This window comes from Furipterus horrens, unplaced genomic scaffold (genome assembly GCF_987537825.1).
Source record: "Furipterus horrens unplaced genomic scaffold, mFurHor1.1.pri manual_scaffold_6, whole genome shotgun sequence".
Lineage (NCBI taxonomy): Eukaryota > Metazoa > Chordata > Mammalia > Chiroptera > Furipteridae > Furipterus > Furipterus horrens.
The window spans coordinates 182,965,934-182,986,772 of record NW_028327176.1 but is presented as its reverse complement, the minus strand read 5'-3'; the positions used below and the strand labels follow the sequence as shown (position 1 = coordinate 182,986,772).

Here is a 20,839-nt window from a genome sequence, read left to right as displayed (position 1 = left end):
TCATAGACCTGAGATCCCAGGCCAAATAATTCTAGAGCTCAGATAAAAACCCAAGATCCCAGCCTGTGAACCACTCTGCTCTTCATGACGCTCCCCTCACACTGCCTCTGGAGCCTGCCTGACTCCCACACTGTATTCTTGCCTTACCTCAATTCTAGCTCTGACATTACAGCAGATGTGAACAGTGCGCAGGGAAAGAAGTATGTAAGTTTAATTTCTGACCCACTGATCCGACCTCCTGAAGTCCATAGGAAATGTTGTGTGTGGCTTGTGTAGGTGAAGTGACTACTGCTCGCAATGCTGGATGATGTCACAATAACCAAGAGAAAAGGTGACAATCTTTGAGAGCTTTTAAAACATACTTGAGTATTAACTACCAAAGATTTCAAATAATACATATGTCTATATATATAGAACAAGCCACCTGATTTTTATTTGGGAAATTTTCATAAAGTAACTTGAATAGAGTCATTAAAAAAAAAAAATCAAAAAAGCTGAGTTTGGTAGAAACACCACCCAGTCCTGCAGATACTTCTACCTTCACAGTTTTTTTGGACTTCACAAAGAAAGTAAGTTTCCTACCTCAAAAACAGAGTTTTAGAAAGCATTATGAAGACTCTTCCTGAGACCATTGATGTTTGGAGATAACCACTTGACAGTATTTTTCAGTAATAAATCTTTGGAGTTGTAATCCTATGAATGAGCACTTTATTAAAGACCACAAATTTTTTATTGCCCACATCTTTTTTTCTTACAGTTTTTATTATGTTGGCAGGAACTTCATCCCACAGTGAATGTGTTTCCCAAGTCTGAACAACATTGCATGAGTCGTTTACAAGTAAAGGTGCTTATGTAAGAAAAGGAACAAGTTCTGTTTTTTATAATGTGCTCTTAGAACACATTTTCATTTCCTAGTGCTCATCTTCAGAACTGGATTCTTATAGAGAAATAGTAAACTCCTCATTCGCAAGCCTGATCTTTCAATAACTACTATTTATAATTGATTAGAGTCATTCATTCACAGAGAAAACTTGCATAGCTATTCGCTGTTGTTGTTCCACTAACAAATAATTTTTGGCATCAGACTTACAGGTAAAATATAGCTGTGAATGTATAAGTAAAAAGGATTATTGATGAACGCATAATAATTTAAAGACCGGAATTCAAAGCCCAGCTTTGCTACTTAATTGCTGTGTGAATTAGAGCAAAGTACATAACTGCCCTGAGTACTTAGTACAATGACTATGCTAATGATAAGTGCTTGATAAATGCTCACCATGCTAATGATTGCTGATAGTATTAATGTAAAAGTCTGAGAGCCTTATACTTCACTCAGAAGGTTTACCAATAGGTAAAATATTAAAAGTATAATTCCAAAGTAATTTTATGTATATTGTAAGACAAAGCAAATGAGTAAATATTGTTGGGATCCAAAACATACAAAATAAAAAGATATTACGAAAACTCTAGAATATTACTTTTTGTTAAAAATACCATGAGGCCCTGGCCAGTGTGGCTTAGTTGGTTGGAGTATCATACCATTAACTGGTTCGATTCCCAGTTAGGGCATATACCCAGGTATCATGTATCAGGTTCAATCCCTGGTCGGGGTGCGTACAAGAAGGCAACTAATTGATGTTTCTCTCGCATGTTGGTGTTTCTCTCTCTCTCTCTCTTTCTCTCTCTCTCTCTCTCTCTCTCTTTCTCTCTCTCTTCCAATCTCTCTCTCTCTCCCTCCTCCCCTCCCTCCCTCTCCCTCTCTCTCTCCTCTCTCACACTCTCTCTTCTTTCCTCTCTCTCTAGAAGCAATGAAAAGCTTTCCTTGGGACAGGATTTAAAAAAAAAATACCATGAACTTTTGTTTGCGTTTTCTTATTTGTTCATTTGTTGTTTTCAGTTTTATATCCCACATAAAAGTGAAATCATATGGTTCTTGACTTTTTCTGTCTGACTTATCTTGCTTACCAGGGGGGAAGGTGGATGGGGTTGCTAAAGGGTAAAGGGGTCAAATATATGGTAACAGAAGAAGATAGGACTTTGGTGGCAGGCATACAATGTAATATATAGATGATGGAGCATAGAAACGTATATTTAAAACTTGTATAATTTTAGTAACCAATGTCACCCAAAATTTTTTATTTTAAAAAATAAATGAAAATACCACTATAAATGTATTACTAAAAAATGTATTTCTAGCTCCATCCACTGAAACCAGTAGCACCCGCAACAGCAGTGAGCATACCTAGAGCCTAAATCTTGTTTCCAAGCACCATTCACCAGTAAAAAGAACCAAAGCTCCTCAGTGAATAGGTTAATTTTAGTTCTGTAGCCTGAAAATTGTAAGTGAGCCTCAGACAGCATCTTCTGTCAGAAAGGAAGGCAGCGATGAAAGACTCAAGCAGTCAGGTTACAGGGTCACAAAGACCATCTTGGTGGGGCTCCTGCTGGCTAAATTTGATGGCACCAAGAAAAGAATAATTGATTTTAACTCAGTAAACAAATAAAAACCCATATGTCCATAGAACTGAAAAAGAAAAGAAAAAAGAAAATCCTTTTCTTTACAGAAGAATGCCATCTAATAAGTCGTCGTCGGCAGCCGTCCGTCTCGAGAGACGATGGTGTAGCTTCTTAAGAGTCTATCTGCATCGCCGAGAATGGCTGTGCAGTCCGACTCGGGAGTGACACGGTATCTGTCTCCTCCCGTGTTGAATCGACATCTTGCGATGACGCTGGGGTGTCCTCTCCAGTGAAGCTGAAGCTACAGAGCCTGGGCAGGGTGATATGGAGGGTCTGCTGTTGCCCATGCAGCAGACCCCCCCTCTCTTCGCAGCTGAAGGGTCCAAGGGAAAGACGGAGTCAATACAGCTTGGCTTCAGGTGCGCCGCAGGAGTTGCCGGTGATGACTACAACGTCAAACCGCCTTAGGGACTCCGGCTCCGGATTTTCTGTCGGGGTTTACTCCCTTAGCCTTTCCCCTGAAGAGGTATGCCGCAAGGCAGCGGAGGTTTTTTTGGAGTCAGAGTTTTCCTTCTCTGCATCTAATAAGTAGAATGGTAAAATTAGAATATTACCATTTTGCCACCAACCTTGATGTAAATTAACCCAGGCAAGAATCTATGGGGGAATAACATCAGTTATTTCTGTTCCCCATCAGTCAATGGGGAACAGAAATAACCTGCCAATTATTACCTCACCGATACCTACATGAAAGCAGAAGAAAAAGATAGACCTTTACACTGCAGAGATTGGCAATCCAACAGTGTCAGCAACAGTGCAACGTTCTAATGTTATTTGCCCCCACTGTGATGCAATATGAAGTATAGAACTTTACCATTGAAATGTTCTTGCCAAAAAGGTTTAACCTGCATCCAGTCCAGCCTCTAGCTGCAACCTTAAGTGTATAACTATAGAGAAACAAGTTAAACATCATGAAGATACAATCAGAGCACTTCTCTCCCAGAAGGCAATGCTATTAAAAATTTTTTTTTAATGAAAAACTATAAAAGGCTAAAAATAATCAACAAATGCAATGAATGAACCTAAATTGGATCCCAGTTTGGGGAAGAAAACAGCTATAAAAGATATTTGTGCAGCAAGTGATGAAACCAGAATATGGACTGTTAGATGACTATTGGCTATTCATTGCTGCATAACAAATTACCCCAAACTCAGTGGCTTAACACAACAAATTTCTGTCATCTCGCAGTCCTATGAGTCAGAAATGTGGGCATCACTTAGCTGGGTGTTTCTCACTAAAGGTTTCTCCTACGGTTACAGTCAAGCTATTGACCAGCACTACAGTCATCTCCAGACCCAGCTGAAGGAGAATTCACCTCCAGGCTCCCTCACATGGTAGCTGGTGGGCCTCAGATCCTGGCCACATGGGCCTTACAGCAGGCTGCCTGTGTGGCCTTACCACATGGCAGTTGGCTCCCGGCAAAAGCAATCACCCAAGAGAAATCAAAACAGTGCATCTGAGACAGAAGCCACAGTCTTTTTATAACCCAAACTCAAAAGTGACCTCCTATCACTTGTGACATGTTCTATTTACTAAAAGTGAGTCACTTAGTCCAGCCCACACAAAATAGGACACAGGAATTAAATTCCACCCCTCAAAAAAATAAAATAGAGGACAAAAAACATGTGGGCTTGAAAACCACCACAGATGATATCATGGCATTATTGTTAAATTTGAGATGTGATAATGGTATTGTTATTTGTAGGGTAATATCCTTACTCTTAGGATACATGTGCTGAAATAGCCAGATACAATACATGTGATGTCTGCAACCTATTTTCAAGTGGCTCTCCAAATACACATACGTGTGTGTAAAGTAATAAAACAAATATGTCAACATGCTAATAACTGTTACATCTTGGTGGATGGGTGTTCAATGTATTCCCTTCATGCTACATATTTAAATTTTTTCACGAGAAAATGTTGGAGTAAAGTAATTGAGAATTGCTGTGGACTGAACTGTGTCCCCCTGAAATTCATACATTGAAGCCCTAACGTCCAGTACAGTGGTGTTTGGAGACGGGGCCCATGAGAGGTCATCAGGTTTAGATGAAGTCATGAGGGTGGTGTCCTCATGTTGGGACTCATGCCCTTATAAGAAGAGACTCCAGAGAGTTTTCTCACTCTCTGCCATGTGAGGACATAGCAAGAAGGCAGCTCTCGCCAGGAACCTTGATATGGCTCTTTCAGCCTCCAGAACTGTGACAAACAAACACCTGTGTTGAAGCCACACAGTCTACAGTATTGGTGTGGTAACCCTGGCTGACCAGCACAGGGTTGTTGGGGTTTTTGTTGTTGTTGTTTGTTTGTTTTTTAAAGATTTTATTTATTTTTAGAGAGAGGGAAAGGAAGGGAGAAAAACATCAATGTTTTGTTGCCTCTCACGCACCCTCAACAGGGGACCTGGCCTGCAAGCCAGGCATGTGCCCTGACTGGGAATCGAACCGGTGACCCTTTGATTCGTAGGCTAGTGCTCAATCCACTGAGCCACACCAGCCAGGGCAACACAGACGTTTTGAAATTACTGAAGTTACTTGTTCTTTTCACAAAGCAAATGTGTCAGAAGAAGAAATCCGCTGGTAAGACAGGATTTTTGATGCAGGGAATTGAGAGGGGCAAGGGATGAAAATGATTATCATGACCGTGGGTCATTTCACATTCTATCCTCCTGTCTCACCCAACTTGGCCATAGTCACTGTAGCCATGGAAGGCCCAAAAGGAGACCCCACAGCAATGGCTCCTTGTACTGCATCCTACCAAGTCCAAAACCCCTTCAGCCTGGGGGATACTAGTGGGCCATGGCCCCTCGTGGAGCCTCTCTTGTTCAACAAGAGTCATTACCTAATTTAAAATTCCATCTCCTTCCCTGTTTCATCATCTTCTCTGGATTTTAGTAACTGACTGTTCTAGCTCCCTTTTGCTCTTGGAAATTAATCATTACTATAAATCCTAGAATTGGTTTCTTTGTCACAAAACTTAAAAAATATAATTAAAGGATTATAGTGTTAGAAGACATACAGCACTAATTCTCAGGCTTAAACAGGTTCTAGTTAATTTGAAAAGATCAAGCAACTTACTATAAAAACAAAAGTTTAGAATTAAGAGTCAGTTTCCTTTGGCAGTGTATCTCCAAATTATAACATCCCTATTCTTTGACCCAGCAAGCCTGCTTCCAGGATTCTGTCTTCCTGATATATTCTCACACATAAGAAATAAGATTATTGCAGCACCCTGATTTATGATAGCATGTAGTATATCACCATTTTTTAAATAAAGAGAAAAATATAGTGTGCAGAGTATATTGCCCCTGTTAAAAATAAATTTTTAAAAGTATCTGCATATATGCATATGGAATATTTCTAGAGAGGTATATAAGAAATTGCTAACAGAGGTTGCCCCTGAGAACGAGTGGATGGCTAGAGGAAGTGGTCCAGGGAAAATTTTTCAGCATATAGCATTGTGTCCATTTAGAGTTTTGTATCTTATTCAAAAAACTAAATTTAAAAAATTTTTTAATCCTTATAGTCTTAAGACACACACTCCACAAACCGTACTTTTAAGTGTTCCGCATTTCTTTTTTTTCTGAGTCACTAACTACGTACCGAATGGCCTGTGCAGGCCCCCGAGTCTCACGCTGTCCCAGCCCTCCTGCTAAGAGCAGCCTTGGGGACCGCGGCCTGTGGAGCAGGTGTGTGTGCTCACCTGCAGCTAGATCGCAATTTCTGCTTCCTAAACGTGCTCACGGATGCACACGCACACACTTGCGGGGCCTACCTGGCTCAGCTGGTCTTTCTCCGCAGTGCAGGAGGCAGCTTTGTTCTGCTCCCTGTTTACTTCCGAAGCCAGCCTCCTGATCGTTTCTCGGCTGGCTTTTGCCTCCATCTCATGGACGTTCACGGTCTCTTCAAGAGCAACAACCTGTCCTCTCACAAGGGTGTTTTCCTTGCACAGCTCCCCAAGCTGAAGAGAAAGCAATTACAGCTGTCCCATACAGATGAACAGTGTCCCGCCACCTTCTCTAAGCAACTGCCCCCCACCCCGCAAGGACTGCGTTATCACGGGGAACGGTGGCAGCGCTGCCCCTCCGCCCACGCAGAGGACCACATTTGCAAAGGGGGCCCCTGAACTCATTTGTTACGGGCAGACCCAGCGGTCAAACGAAAATTAACCAAAAGGTGGCTGCAAGGTAACAATGATGCGAGTCCAGCCCAAAGCTCTGGGACAAGGACAGGCACCCTGGCTGCTACCTAGTCGAGGGAAGGTGACGTTCTACCCACCGCATACAAGGTGCCACCGGGATGGGAGAAGAACAGAGAAGGAAGCAGGGCGCTTTTTTAAAAAAAAAGGAAATCCTCCTAATTGATATAAGGCTAGAAAAGTCCTGAATGGCGTCCTCAAACCGTGGGGATCGTTGGGGTAGGCAGGGCTTTCCATGCTGGATGCGGTGCCTTTCAGTTAACTGGGAGCATCAGCAAGGTTTGTAAGGCTTACAAAGAGGGGAGATAAGACTCGGCAGGCTCCTTGGCCCCAGGGAAGCAGCCGTGCAGACAGCCCGCTCCCCACGGCCACGCGGGGGCCATAGGTGGCAGGTTCAAGGTATGGGTCAGGGCTCCCTGCGGAAGGGACGTCTCTTTAGCCTCAGCAATTTTCCAACGTGGCGCCCTGCTCCCGACTCAGGGCTGCCCTCTCTCTTGAACGGTTTCCCTCATATTTGCACCCTCATCCTCCAATACCCTTCAGAAGTCCCCGTCTCAAAGGGGCGCCCCTGACCCAGCCCATCCAAATGAGCACCCCACGCCTCCCGCCTGCTTCACTCTCTATTCCCCGTCCCGACTTGTTTCCCTCCGTAGCGCCTTTTTCTATGAGGGCTGATGGCGGATACGTATTTCCTCATCATCTTTACCCCACACTGAGCAAAGCTCTAGGGGGCCCAGATTAGTCTCGTCACACTCACTGCTGTATTCCCAGCACCCAGAAGAGGGTCTGGCATAGAGTAGTCAGATACTATTTGGGAGATGGATGAGTGAATGCCAACGAAGTTCTTAGGAACACCCCCATTTCCACCATGGTTCCTGGGACTGTGTGTGCCTGTGTGGGTATAAAGGCTAGAAAAGCGAGGGAATAGCTTTGAAATTGAAGGGGTGGTTTTGCCCCACTTCTCAAGGGAACACCTAATGGGTATTGATGAAGACAGCAGCCTTCTTGCCTTGGGCTACAATTTTTTAAAAAAAGCAGCATCTGCTCAGGTGATCAGGCTGCTAAAGCTCTAGGGTCCTAGTATCGGTTTTAAAGTAGAGGTTATGTTATTATTCAGGTCGGGTGAGGCCAACAGATCAGTTCCCAAGGGGAGGGCACACCACGCCCTGCAGGGCCACATGGGGAAGCACCAGGGGCAGAAAGGAGACAGAGGCGGTAAGGGGAAAGCCTGGGTGAGGTAGGAGAAGCAGGCTTAGGATGGGCTGGTTTGAATAATTTCAGCAGGCTCTGGGGTGCAGGGGCTGTCTCCAGCTGTCTGGTACCTGGCACTGGATGGGATTAGAAGTAGCTGGGGTATGGGCCCTGGAGTGGCTGGCTGGCATAGGAAAGTTGTGCTCCCACGTGAGTCATGGACTAGGAATTGCCTGGCCCGGGGAGTGGCAGTCTCTCCTGGGTCAGCCAGGCCCCACATGCCAAAGCATTAGAAATACAGAAAATAAAAAGGCATGATTAATACCTGGAGGTTGTCTCTGATGTGGGAAAGGCTGTTGGGAAAAGAGCTTCTTGATTCTTTTTTCTTTTTCTCACCACTTGGCTTTAAAGATTTTCCCTCAACTACACCTCCAGGTGGACTTTTACAGCCAGGTGCCTGGTCCCAGGCTAGCGACAAAGAGGAGGAGGAGGTGCATCCAGCCCTCCAGGGTACCAGGCTGACCCGTGGCCACAGGCACCCGTCAGTGAAGTGGGACACTTTCAGCTTTCAGAGGCTCATGGAAAGTGGACCAGTGAACAACTGAGAGGCGGCCTTTATGAATGCTTGCACACCCTGACTGGTGTGGCTCAGTGGGTTGGGCATCGTCCTGCAAAGCAAGAGGTCACCGGTTTGGTTCCCGGTCAGGGCACATGCCTGGGTTGTGAGTTCAGTTCCCAGTTGGGGCGCATGTGAGAGACAACGAATGCATGTTCTGCTCTCACGTCGATGTTTCTCTCCTTCTCTTTCTCCCTCTCTTTCCCTCTCTCTAAAAATAAATAGATCAATCATTTTTTTAAAAGGAACGACTACATGGGAATCTGTCAGGGAGCAAGGGTACGAAAGAGTTAGACAAAAAGGGGCAAAGATATGGTGAGAGGTCACATACCTCCGGATGCCCTGGTGACTCACTACAGACACAGGAATTACTCAACTGATACAACTGACTTTCGTCTTGATGGCAACTTATCATTAAAGCAGGATTTTTATTCTGGGCCTTTCATGTAACACTAAAAAGAACTTTAGAACTAATCTTAACCTTATACTCAACAAGTATTCCAAAAATGATACACAACTGTGTTTGCTTTTGCTGTGTGGGTGTGTGTTTCTGCCTTAATTCAAAACAAACAAACAAAAATTCTTCCAAAAACACTCCATTGAAATGAATAAATAATTGTATTTGACAACCTAAATACATTTTAGACAAAAACAACTAATCCTTTCAGGAAAATAATTAATCCCGAATAATGCTAAAAAGGATCTTGGGATTGAGGCTCAGAAAAGTGACATTCTTTGTCCCAGGTCACTCAATTCATGCTACACTTGGGTCACCCCATTCTCTCACCACTCCCAGACTCAGCCCCTCTTTTCACGGCACATGTCAAAATGACCCCTAAAATTATAGTCTTTTTAATATGCATACAAACACCTTGATAATTAAATCTTCTTCTGATATCTTTTCACTCTTCTTGTCTGGATCTAAGCAGTCACGAAGTTGAGCCAGAAATTCCTCATGTTCTCTACAGCTCTTTGAGACTTGATTCTTATTCTTCTCATTTTCTTTTAAACACTTTCTATCAGACAAATAACACATAAGCCAAGTTTTAGCACCATAATGGTCATCAAACAAAGTCCAGAACTTAAGCTCTCCATGGGAAACCATCACTCTGAACACAACACAGTGTCCCAGACACAGAGCATATTATTGTCATGCAAACCCTGTAATGGAAGGAGGAAAATGGAAGCAATTCTTGGGTATCCACACTTGGAGGAAATCTAGGGAAATCTTCATGGCATCTTAGATCTAGTAACAGCAAGAGAGACATTCTCTGTCTGTTGTCCCCAGCCTCCTAGGATCTACACAAGTGGCAGAGAGGCATCTAGTTCACACATGGAGCCATACGCTATGGGCCTCTGTCGGGGCCTCGTGCAGAAGCAGGAGAGTGCTGCTACAGTGGTTCTAGGGGACCGCACTTATTTTATTTTCAATGATCCATAATGGTTAGTGAGGGCAGTCCCTAGTTCATAGCCAAGGATAACCATAATGAAAAAACAAACAAACAAACAAAAAACATCAGAAGCAAGGGGTGTCCCCACTTTCTGGAAAAGAGAGATGCTTCACTACCAGCAAAGATCATTATTAGGTCCCACACACCCAGAGTTTTTAATGCATATTGGATGGGGCCAGTCAAGGAAAATCGGTCCATTTATGCTCTGCTACAAATATTTACTTGATTTCGAATCTCTGGTAGGTTTGCTGAGATAACACAGTCTGTTTCTCATGCTTTAACTGCTAGAGATAAAGAGATCATCAAAAAAAAAAGACACATTTTAAAGGAAAATTAGAGTCATTTCAGTCTTTTGGTATCATTTTTCAGTGCTCTGGTTAATAAACGTGATTATTGCTTTACTTTTTGCCATGTTGAGTGTTTACTGCATATTCTTTCACACTATTCAAAGTCTAACAAAGCATGTAATTGCATAAACTCAACAGCATATCATATTTCGATTTAGAAAAATATGTAACAATAAAAGACCAACATCAATATATCTCTAGGTTCTTATTTTCAGCATATGAAAGGTCGTATTTATTCAGTCTCTCTGACTCATGAAAGATACAATTAATGCTATGGCTCTGATTGATTTATATAAGAGTTCAAACATTAGCCCTGAGATTTCAATCTTACTTCTCTACTCCAAGGGCTTCTAAACTATTTCCACTTCTATTTGTATTTCACTTTGAGCCAGCAAAGTTCCAGGAGTCTATCCTAAGGACATAGCCACAAAAAAATGTGAAAATATGAATACACATGGATAACCATCGCATCTTGGTTTTGAATAATTTTTTGAGTGGAACTAACATAAGTACTTACCGGAAATGACAAGAAAAACTGGTTAACTAAATTATGCTATTTCAGGCAATGGAATACATGGCCATCAAAAACTTTCTAAAATAGAGACAATATTATTCAGTAAAAATTGTTCATTTGTATGATGCAATTTATGTACAACTGTCTGAAAATCTGTTCAACAAAATGTTACCTCCAGCTTTTCAAGAATCATAAGGTTTTGAGTAATTTTAATTTGCTTTTTGGGTCCTTTTTTCCTTTTCTATATTTTAAAAACTTTTATAATGAGCATATATCACTTTTATTACTCATTTATTTAATAAATATTTATTGGGCATTTGCTATGCATCAGGATCTGTTAAAGGTGCTAAAGATATAGTAGTAAAGAAAACAAAGATCCTTGCCTTCATGCAGCTTATGGTCTCGCTGGGAAGACAAACAATAACCAAATGTTAATGTGTGTAGAATGTATAATATATTATAAAAGCGCTGCAGGAAAAAAAGTTAAGCAGGAAATGGGGTAAGATATATTTGGGGGGAGTGGGGTAATATTTTACATGTGGCTACCCCTGAAGCCGTCACCAAGAGGGCGACTTTCAAGTGAAGACCTAAAGGAAGCAGAGAGGCAGCTACACAATACCTGGAGGGAAGAGCTTTCTAGGGAAAGGGGTTAGCAGGTGCAAAGGTTCTGAGGCAGGATCATACCTGGTGTGCTTGAGGGTCAGCAAAGAAGTCTGAGAGCTGGAATGGAAATAATAAGGGAGAGCAGGGAAGCAAAATGAGGTCAGGGTGAGCTTGTAAGGCCACAGGCAACACTGCCTTTACCCTGAGTGAGAACAGAAATTGGAGGGCTCCAAGAAGAGGACTGACAGGATCTAATCTGTGTTTTAACAGGCTCACTCTGGCTCCAGGGGCCACAGGCAGAGGCAGGAACACCACTCGGGAGGCTCCTGTAACAATCCAGGTGAGAGATGATAGTTGCTTGAATCAGGTTGGTGGCAATGAGGGTGTCAATGGGCTGTGGTCAAAAGTTAGATATTCTAAAAGTAGAGGCAGATAATGGGATTTACTGAAGGGTCAGATGTGGAGCATCAAAGAGAAAGAGAACCAGGTCGATCCACGATTTCTGACTTGATCAAGTAGCAGAATGAAAAAATTATCATGAAATGAGATGAGAAAGCATGCGGGAGGATTTTGTAGAAACCCCAGGAGCTCAGCATTGAGCATGTGAAGTTTGAGATGCCTGTTGGACATCTCCGTGGACGTGGGGCTTGAGTCCTGAGAAGAGCTCTAGGCTAGATACAGAAATATGGGAGTCACGAGCATTGAGGTCATTCTGAAAGTCATTGGACTAGGTGAGATGGCCAAGAAAGCGGATTTGGAAACAAAAAGAGATTCTTAGACTAAGCCTGGGGCACTCCAATATTTGGAAGTCAAGGAGATAAGAAGGAGCAAGCAACAGAGACCACGACAGAGCAACTAGAAGGTAAAAGAGGGAGCAAGCATGTGTAGGATTCTAAAAGCCAACAGAAGATAGTGCTTCAGAGAGAAACCAACCATGACTGATGTACTGAAAGGTCAAGCAAAATAAAGACTAAATCATTTAATTTGCAATGTAATGGTGGACATTGGTCAGCTTAGCGAGTGGATTGAGTGCAGCAGATTTAAGAGAGAAGGAGAGAAGAGAGAAGTTGGATCAGTGAGTATGTACAAACAATTTAAGGAGTTTGCTCTAAGGGGAAGGAGAAGTGGGACAAGAACTGGAACTGTTGGATTTTTTTTTCAAGATGGAATAAGCCAAATTAACACCAAGTTTATATTAATAAAGTTATTACATGCAGAATTTTTAAAGTATACTTCAGGACCAACTAGTTCTCAATTTTGCCTGGGTAATCAATCATCTCTTGCAAGAGCCAGGTGTGGAAAACCTAGATTCATGAGTTCTCTGCATAAACCGGCAATCGAACCTAATGAGGAGTGTTTGGGGTGGTCTGGGCTTCTGGGATATTTTTATATGTAGCTTCTGAATTAATGCCTCCCTCTGTGCACGATTCCACGACCTCTAACTCTGGTTAAACCTCTGCTAAGAGGAAATCTTCCAACTTGTATATATAAGCATTTACAGCCTTAATCATCAAGAAAGAAAATGTTAGGATGATGCTGTGTTTTGTTAACACTCTTTGTGACATTTAGAAATGAACTTGGGGAAAAATTTCAAGACTCCATACCTATCTGAGGTCAATAATTTTTTTTTTTTTCAAATTGAGTGTCAAGGCAAAAAACGCAAAATTCCAGACTTCTAAAGGTGCATCCTGCTATCCCTAGCCAGTATTTTAACACTAACTCAACAAAGAAATATGTCGAAACACTCTTACTGTAATTCCTCATCTAGTTCTACAACCTTCTCCTTTAATGCCTGGTTCTCCTTGACTGTGGTTTGAGCTGTGATTTCTGTCCTAATTTTAGATGTGGAAAGGGCTGCTGATTCTTCCTCCAGCTCCTGAACTCTGTTCCTCAAAGAGGAGAGGAGAGATGACTTTCTAGCATCGTTCTCTTTGTACTTCTCCATTTCAGCTTTCAATTCGTGGCAGGAAACTTCTTGAGAAAGCATTTTGGATCGGAGCTCTCGAAGCTAACATGGAAAAGAAATAAAAAGACAAAAAGGATTGCAACGGCGTAAGTTTGAAGTACCTTTAAGAAACCCCAAACCGTAATTTAAAATTTCATTCTTTAATTCATGACTTAACCCACCTTTACTTTCTTTCTTTTTTCATAATTGTATCTGTATTACCAGATGGGAAATTATGTCTAAATAATGGACTTCATGTTCTATTTTGTTCTGTGTTTTTTTTTTTTTTTTTCCAAAACCAATTGAGCAATGTCTTGTGGTAATTTAGTCTCACTCAAGAGACATTTGTGGTGATTTTGCAAAAGGCAATAAAATATTTTGCAATGGCAACCCATTTTCTAAATCTGTATTGTTGCTATCGCTGCTGAAATGAAACACAGAACCTACAAGCTCTTTGTAATTTCACGGCCACAACTGTTTCCCAAGTAAATAAAGGCTATTCAATATATCACTATATTTCTCCCACTTGCCTGTTGGACCCGTATTGTGAGTAATAAAGAAAAATAACATTCAGATTTCTGGGGAAAATACGGGAGAAAAGGAAAGTCATTATAGGATTTATACAAAGGAAACATTTTACCTTCTACGAATTATGTGGCATCAAAATGCTGAATGATGTACGTGCCTTATTAAGTAAAGATATCAGGTCCACCCTATAAGAAACCTTTATGAATACACGTGCTTCTTTGGACCTGTGAGGAGGCATCATACATTTATTCTATCCACCTATCTATCTTCCAAACACATTATCAGCTTATCTTTCATTGAGGTCCTGGCAGCTCAGTGAAACTGACAGTTACCTCACAGACAAACCTAGACCCACAGGGCCATTAGGCAGTGAGCAGACTGGGTCTAAAGAGACTCTCTCAGAACTTCCACAATAGACCCAATCCAGGCCAGAGGGGAGATAGATTCCAGTCATCTTCCTAGAAGTTCCCCAGCCAATCAGAACTATCGCAAGAAAGGTATTTAGAATTCTATCCTATGAGCCCCAGATTGTAGGCAATCCACAGTAAAGGAACATATTCCGAGAGAAGATAAAGTCCTCCAAAGCCCAGGCAGCTTCAGCCCAAAGTGCTTGGGTACCCCCAGGTCTCTCAAGGCTGTGGAACTTGTCCAAGATCTAGAATCCAGTCCACGTCGCCTCCCTGTGCAGCATGACAAATGCATAACCTTTGGGGAATTCTTTACACCTAGGAGGTGGGCACACAGTAAGAAAATGAGTATAAACTTTGCAAAAGGTCTAAATCTGTGTCCTGCTGTTCTGTTTGTAATCACTTCTGTGCTCTGCTTTACTCTACAAGTGGCTAAAAAGTCGCCTTCCTGAGTTATGAGAATTCACAATCTTACCTCAGACTGAGCACATTCAAATTTGACCAAAGTTGCTGCCAGCTCACTTAGGGCGTTTTCAGCCACATTCCGATAGCGGTTTAATTGCTCCCGAGCGACCGGAGCTTCCAACAGATGATCGTAAATTTCCTGATAGGGTTCCCCAAAAGACAAAATATAAAGAAGAGTGAAAACAATCTTTTCTGTGCAGCTGTGCAGAGCAAGATTAAACACAGACGCGTTCTCTGTACTCTGAACCTGTTGAAAACACTACCCAGAGAAGTGTTTTGTTTGGATCAGTTCATTCTCATTCTCAAAATGCTGAGGGAGGCAGGATGCAGCCCAGGAATGAACGACGCGCTCCCCCAGGACGGCATTTAAAGATTGGCCTTTGTCAGCTCTGAGACATTCCTTCTCCCCAACTCAAATGCTATTTGAGCTCTGACCAGAACCTTTAGTCAACAAAGGACAATCAGAAGAGCCACAATGGGACATCGCAGGGAACTGGGAGGTGGCCTCCTTTGTCATTATTCGCTGTGCCATTTATTCCCAATCTCGCAGCCTCTCTCTGGGTCATGACGGTGACTCAAATGAATCCCTGAGACCAGAGGGGACAGCCCTCCCCTCCAGCAATGGCTCCCAGTGCAGAATATGGATCCTAGCCTGGCCAGACTATTCCAATTTTTCAAGACAAGTCATATATCTAGACTTTTTGAAATAAAAATTCTCGGTTTTTGCAGCTTGGCAACTAAAAAAGAAACACCGTTTGACCCAAATAAACACATCTGCAGAGCAGATTTGATGGGTTTGGCCTGCAACCTCTGGTTCTGTCTTAACACCGTAACGCCTCTTCCTTCAGCTTGAACGCATATTTACACCCACCTCTATGCAATTTCCAGGGCCTGTGGTCTTTGAGAAAGACACACAAGAAAGCCACTCATTTTTGAAAGAATATGTAAAAGGTCACATAAAGGAGGGTTTCCTGGAATTATCTAAGTGGCCTTCAGGGACACACCAGTAAAACCTGTTTATGACTGCCCCACCACTCAACTGCCAAAGACTACTGTTTGAAAATACTCATGAATGCAAAAGTCATCCTAAAGTCCTTAGCTTTCCAAAAAACGTTGTCATGGCTAGAGTGTTTCAGTCCACAAAATGCCAAACACAACCTTCAGTGCACTTAGTAATCGCCAATGTTTGCCAATCACAACATACCCAAGAAGATGGTAGGTATGTACTCCTGGGGAGAAAGCATAAAACATTTAACTGCATCTAAGAAGATAGCCACATCCTGCTCAACATCACTCGGCATTTAGAAGGAATTTCTCCACCCTAACCACCAGAGCAATATTTTCTGAAATCTGCCATGTGTGAGGACACAGGTCACTTACGAAAGGTTGGAACTATAGTTGTGTTTGGCAAGCAACTTATAAAATTCATTAAGAAAATAAGTTCTTGAATAGCTATGATTATTTCTTCCAATGACTAACATTTTTCAGGCAATGACGCACTCATACCATAATTTTACATCTCCTTCTTATGAAAATATCATATATTATGTCCTTTGGACATAATATTCAGAGGCACAGAAGACAGCTCAGATGTGGCCCTTAATTTTAGGAGGTTACAGTTGAATACAGAACACTACCAGAAGCATGAACATCTTCAAATGTCCATTGGTGAAAGAAACGAAACATTAAGATGTCATTACCTCTGACATCGGAACAGAGACTAGATTACTGAATTTAGAAGACTGTTGCTAGATCAATGTCCACAGATAGGAGATTACTTATCAATAAATATTTACTGAAAGCCTACTCTGGGCCAGGCACTGAGTTTACAGTCCAATAAGAAAAACATTCAACAGAAAACCACAGTAGTGACTGCACAATTACAGACCGAAATGAATGCAAGTGAAACCATAAAAGTTGGCATTTGTGCTGCCTGTCACTACCAGAACCAATAAGTAGAGACAAGGATTGAATCTTTATGGGAGCTTTATTCAGATGTTGGCTATTTGAAAATACTGTGGGTTATCGACCCTCAAAAACCCTCTTAACATCTCATCTCAAGCCAACCTTTTTATAAGGAGAAGAAAAGGTAAGTAAGGGGGTTGGTTAATTGGATAAGAGTTGCTACACTTTTCCTAGTGCTTCTTCATCTGTTGAGCAGTAATTCTTTATCTATGCATCACAGATATTCCTTCCCTGGAACACAATGACTCAGGTACCATTTCCAGACCCCCTGGGACACAAAGTCTGAACTGCATAGAGACCTCCTGGAGTCATGCATTCCAGTTCTTGGAATAATAGCTTTCCACATGCATTAGCCACCTAAGCCTATCGACTATGACTGGAGCTAAAATCTTTAACTCTTGAGTTCCTCTATCACAAGGAGAGAAAGGAAAGATTTCTTTAAAGGAGTGATGGTTAGATAGGAATTAAAAAGGCAAAAGGTACTAAAGCAGGAGCAACACACATCAGTCAAGCAGCAAAAAGTTCAAACAAGGATCCTGTGGCCAGGATATAAGCCTGTGTGGTTAAGGATCTGAGAGAAGGCAGTGAGGCTGAAGGACAAAAACAGATGAAGCTCGGTCAGGGCAAGGCTGAAAAGGCAGCTGAGAGATCATTCATATATTTTAGGACGTGGTAGGGCTTCTTTTTCAGAATATTCTGGCTATTCTCACTTGTGCATTTTACCCCGTGAATTTCAGAATCAGCTTATCAAATGCCAAAAAAAATCCTGTTGGTATTTTCATTGGGATTGTGTTAATTTTATAAATAAATTTAAAGAGAATTGACATCTTTTAAATGTTCAGTCTTCCAACTAAAATAATTTTTCCCATTTGTTCAGAAATTATATGTCCCTTAGCTCTGATGGTTAATTTTATGGCTTATGCTTGACTGAGTCACAAGGTATCCAGATGTTTGGTTAAACATGATTCTGGGTGTGTCTGTGAGGGTGTTTCTGGATGAGATTAACATATGAATTGGTTGACTGAGTAAAACAGATTGCCCTTCCCATGAGGGTGGGCCTCATCCAATCCACTGAAGGTCTGGAGAGATCAAAAAGGCTGAGCCAGAGAATGTGTGCTCGCTATCTGAGACAGAGCAGGGACATCAGTCTCTTCCTGACTTGAAACTCAGACTCAGGGTGGAACTTAAGCCATCAGCTCTCCTGAGTCTCCAGCTTGCCAACTGCAGATCTTAGGACTTCCCAACCTCCATTATTGCACGAGCTAATTAATCCCTTACCATAAATCTCTTTATGATAAACTGAAAGAATACATGAGTATATTTACTTACAGCTAAGCTTTTCCTCTTAGCCCTTCTTTTCTATACCATAGATCCTTATGGAGTGTTCTTCATGGCTATCTTCCAGAGAGTCTTTAATTTAGTTTGGACTTCTTTGACTTAAGAGCTTTGTTGTGGTAAAGGCCCTTTGTTTTCTGGGCTTGTTATGGGTTTCCACCTTACTGCACTGTGCTTGGAGAATACTGTCTGCATCACTGTCCATGTAGAACTGGACAAGTGCCCTTACTGTACCGGGCATTATGTATTCCACCATCATCCCTGCTATGCAATTTCTACTTCAGGGAATTTACTGAGGGTTCTATGAATGCTCAATTCTATGAATGTCCTATGGGCACTTAAATGGAAGGTATATGCTCTGTATTCAGGGCTTGGAGTCAGTATGTATCAGTTAGTTCTACCTTATTCATTATTCCATTTATATATTTTTAATAACTTTTTAAAGATTTTATTTATTTACTTTTCGAGAGAGGGGGAGGGAGGGAGAAAAAGAGGAACAGAAACATCGATGTAAGAGAGAAACATCCATAGGTTGCCTCTCACTCATGCCCAGCTGGGAACCTGGCCCACAACCCAGGCGTGTGCCCTGACCAGGAATCAAACCAGTGACCTTTCAGTTTGCAGGCCAGTACTCAATCCATTGGGCCACACCAGCCATGGTCTTATTCATTACTTTAATTAGGCACCTGCAGCCTTGCCTAATTTCTATCATCTTACTCTATCATGAGCTGAGCAGTGAGTTAAAATCTATTACTACCATAATTCTCTATCATCTTATAGCACTTGTATTCTTGCCTTATGAATGCTGGTGCCATTTTACTCAGTGCAGATTCAGAACTGTCACATCTTCATTGTGCATTGTACCTCACAGCATCAGAATGTGCCATTATTTGTCTCATTTAATCCTTTCTGCTTGAAGTTCAGTCTTTCCTGATATTGAGATCATGACCCCTGATATCTTCTTATTTGCAGATGACTATATATATTTTTGTTTCATCTTTTTATTTTCAACCTTTCCGTACCACTTTGTTTCAGAAGTCTCGTGTATCAGTAAAGTTGGGTTTGGCTCTGTGATCCATTCTAAAACTCTTTTTTCCCTTACTGGATGACCTGACTACAATTATATCTGTTAATGACAGACAAGCTTGGTCTTAGTTCCGTTGCATGATTTCACGTTATGCTTCTTTCTCACTCTTTCAAAATCTTTCACTATGGTGTTTGCCTGCTTTCCTATGATTTTGTATGTTTCATCTGATAATTAGGAAGGTTTGTAGTTTTGTTCTAGTTTCAAGTTTATAACTCTAACTTTAAATAATACCGTTTAGATACTTTGCATCCCTCTATTTAGATCATATCTACTAATTTGCTACCATGACATATCTCTTCCTTAACCTTCTTCCCTCCCTTCCAACTTCTAATTTTTGATCTTTATATTATAATTCGAAGCACTTCTCTTGCAACTGTACCTTCAAGTTATTAGATGAGAGAAATCAAAACGCTTACGCTACTGCTCGCCTTCCTTCCTCTCTCACGCTGGTAGTTTTCAGGACACTCTAAATATACATACGCTTGATCTCTTCTGCATGGATTCCAGTTCATTCTTGTCTGCCTGTTCCTTTCTAATTCTCTATTGCCATGTGATTTTTCTTTTCTTCTTATTCCTTCTCGATGCCTGCCTGTCTCCCTGTGTACCTTACAATCTTGCTGTTATTTCTGTGACAGTTCCACTATTTTTGTCTCCTCTTTCCTGAGCTCAGCCAGATGACATTCCCTCTTCTCTTCCCTCCTTGCCATGTCTTTCTTGAGGTCCCAGTTCTCTGCTTTCTGAACTTTCTTTGGTTAAGTATTGGCTTCTTTCAATTGTTTTCTTTACAATGAAACATTTGGTCATAATGTTTTCTTGCGTCATAGCAACAGTTTCTGCTAGACAGTCATTATCTGTCACATTTTTCCTATTCCTTACCCCCGACACACACCCCTTTCTTGTTGATGTTATTGTTGCTGCTGCTGCTGCTGTTGTCATAACCTCAGATAATTCTGTGCTCTTTCCTTTTTGATTGCTGAGTAGGGGGTGAGTTTTTGCTGCACTGGCTGTGGAAGAGGTGTGTGTGCATATAGGAGTGAGAGAGTAGGCTCATTCTTGTTCCAGCCAAGCAGCAGCTTCCCTAAGACACAGGGCTTTGTGTATAACTTTACTTGACCTATAAATTGCTCCAGTCCACGGAGAGAAGGAACTAGAGGCTGTATCACAATGAAGAGCTTCCATGAGCTCACGGTACAGAGCTTCCGAGAACCCCACTGCCAGTCCACACATCTCTGCTTCTCTTACAAACATGTAATTTCTGTTTGACCTCTCTGAGTTTGCTACTGTCTTTGGAAAATGAGCTTTCCCAGCTCCTTATACTGGGCAGCCATGGAGCCTCCAGCATACACTCAACCTCTACTGCTTTGGGATGACCTTGCACTTATTTTGTGATTTAGGACTTTAGCCCCTCTCTCAGTTATGTCAAAAAAATGATGAAGCTTGTTTCTTGTTTTCTTTGTTACTTGTGGCTAGTTTCCAGGAACAGAAGGGAGAAGTGCTAACTGTATGTTAGCATTTTTGAACTAGAAGTGCCTGATTTTTTTTTTTTCCCCTAAATGGCCCTTTGGGGGCGTAGAGGCATTTTTTTTTTTACCTCCTTTAAAAAATATTTTCATTTTGAAAAATGTCTAACTGAAAGAATGTGATGCTCAGTGGGAAATTAACAGGAAGAT

The 20,839-nt window shown here is 41.7% G+C and overlaps 1 protein-coding gene across 1 annotated transcript in view; it reads right to left on the bottom strand.

Moving 5' to 3' along the window:
• The window catches only part of CCDC170 (coiled-coil domain containing 170), an 87,134-nt gene that overhangs the window by 45,535 nt on the left and 20,760 nt on the right, over positions 1-20,839 (bottom strand). Inside the window, exons 2-5 of the mRNA XM_090280850.1 lie at positions 14,793-14,921; positions 13,189-13,445; positions 9,394-9,538; positions 6,293-6,478 (exon numbers count right to left, since the gene is read on the bottom strand). Coding sequence (XP_090136976.1) covers positions 6,293-6,478; positions 9,394-9,538; positions 13,189-13,445; positions 14,793-14,921 — 717 coding nt within the window. The remainder of the gene's footprint in view (positions 1-6,292; positions 6,479-9,393; positions 9,539-13,188; positions 13,446-14,792; positions 14,922-20,839) is intronic.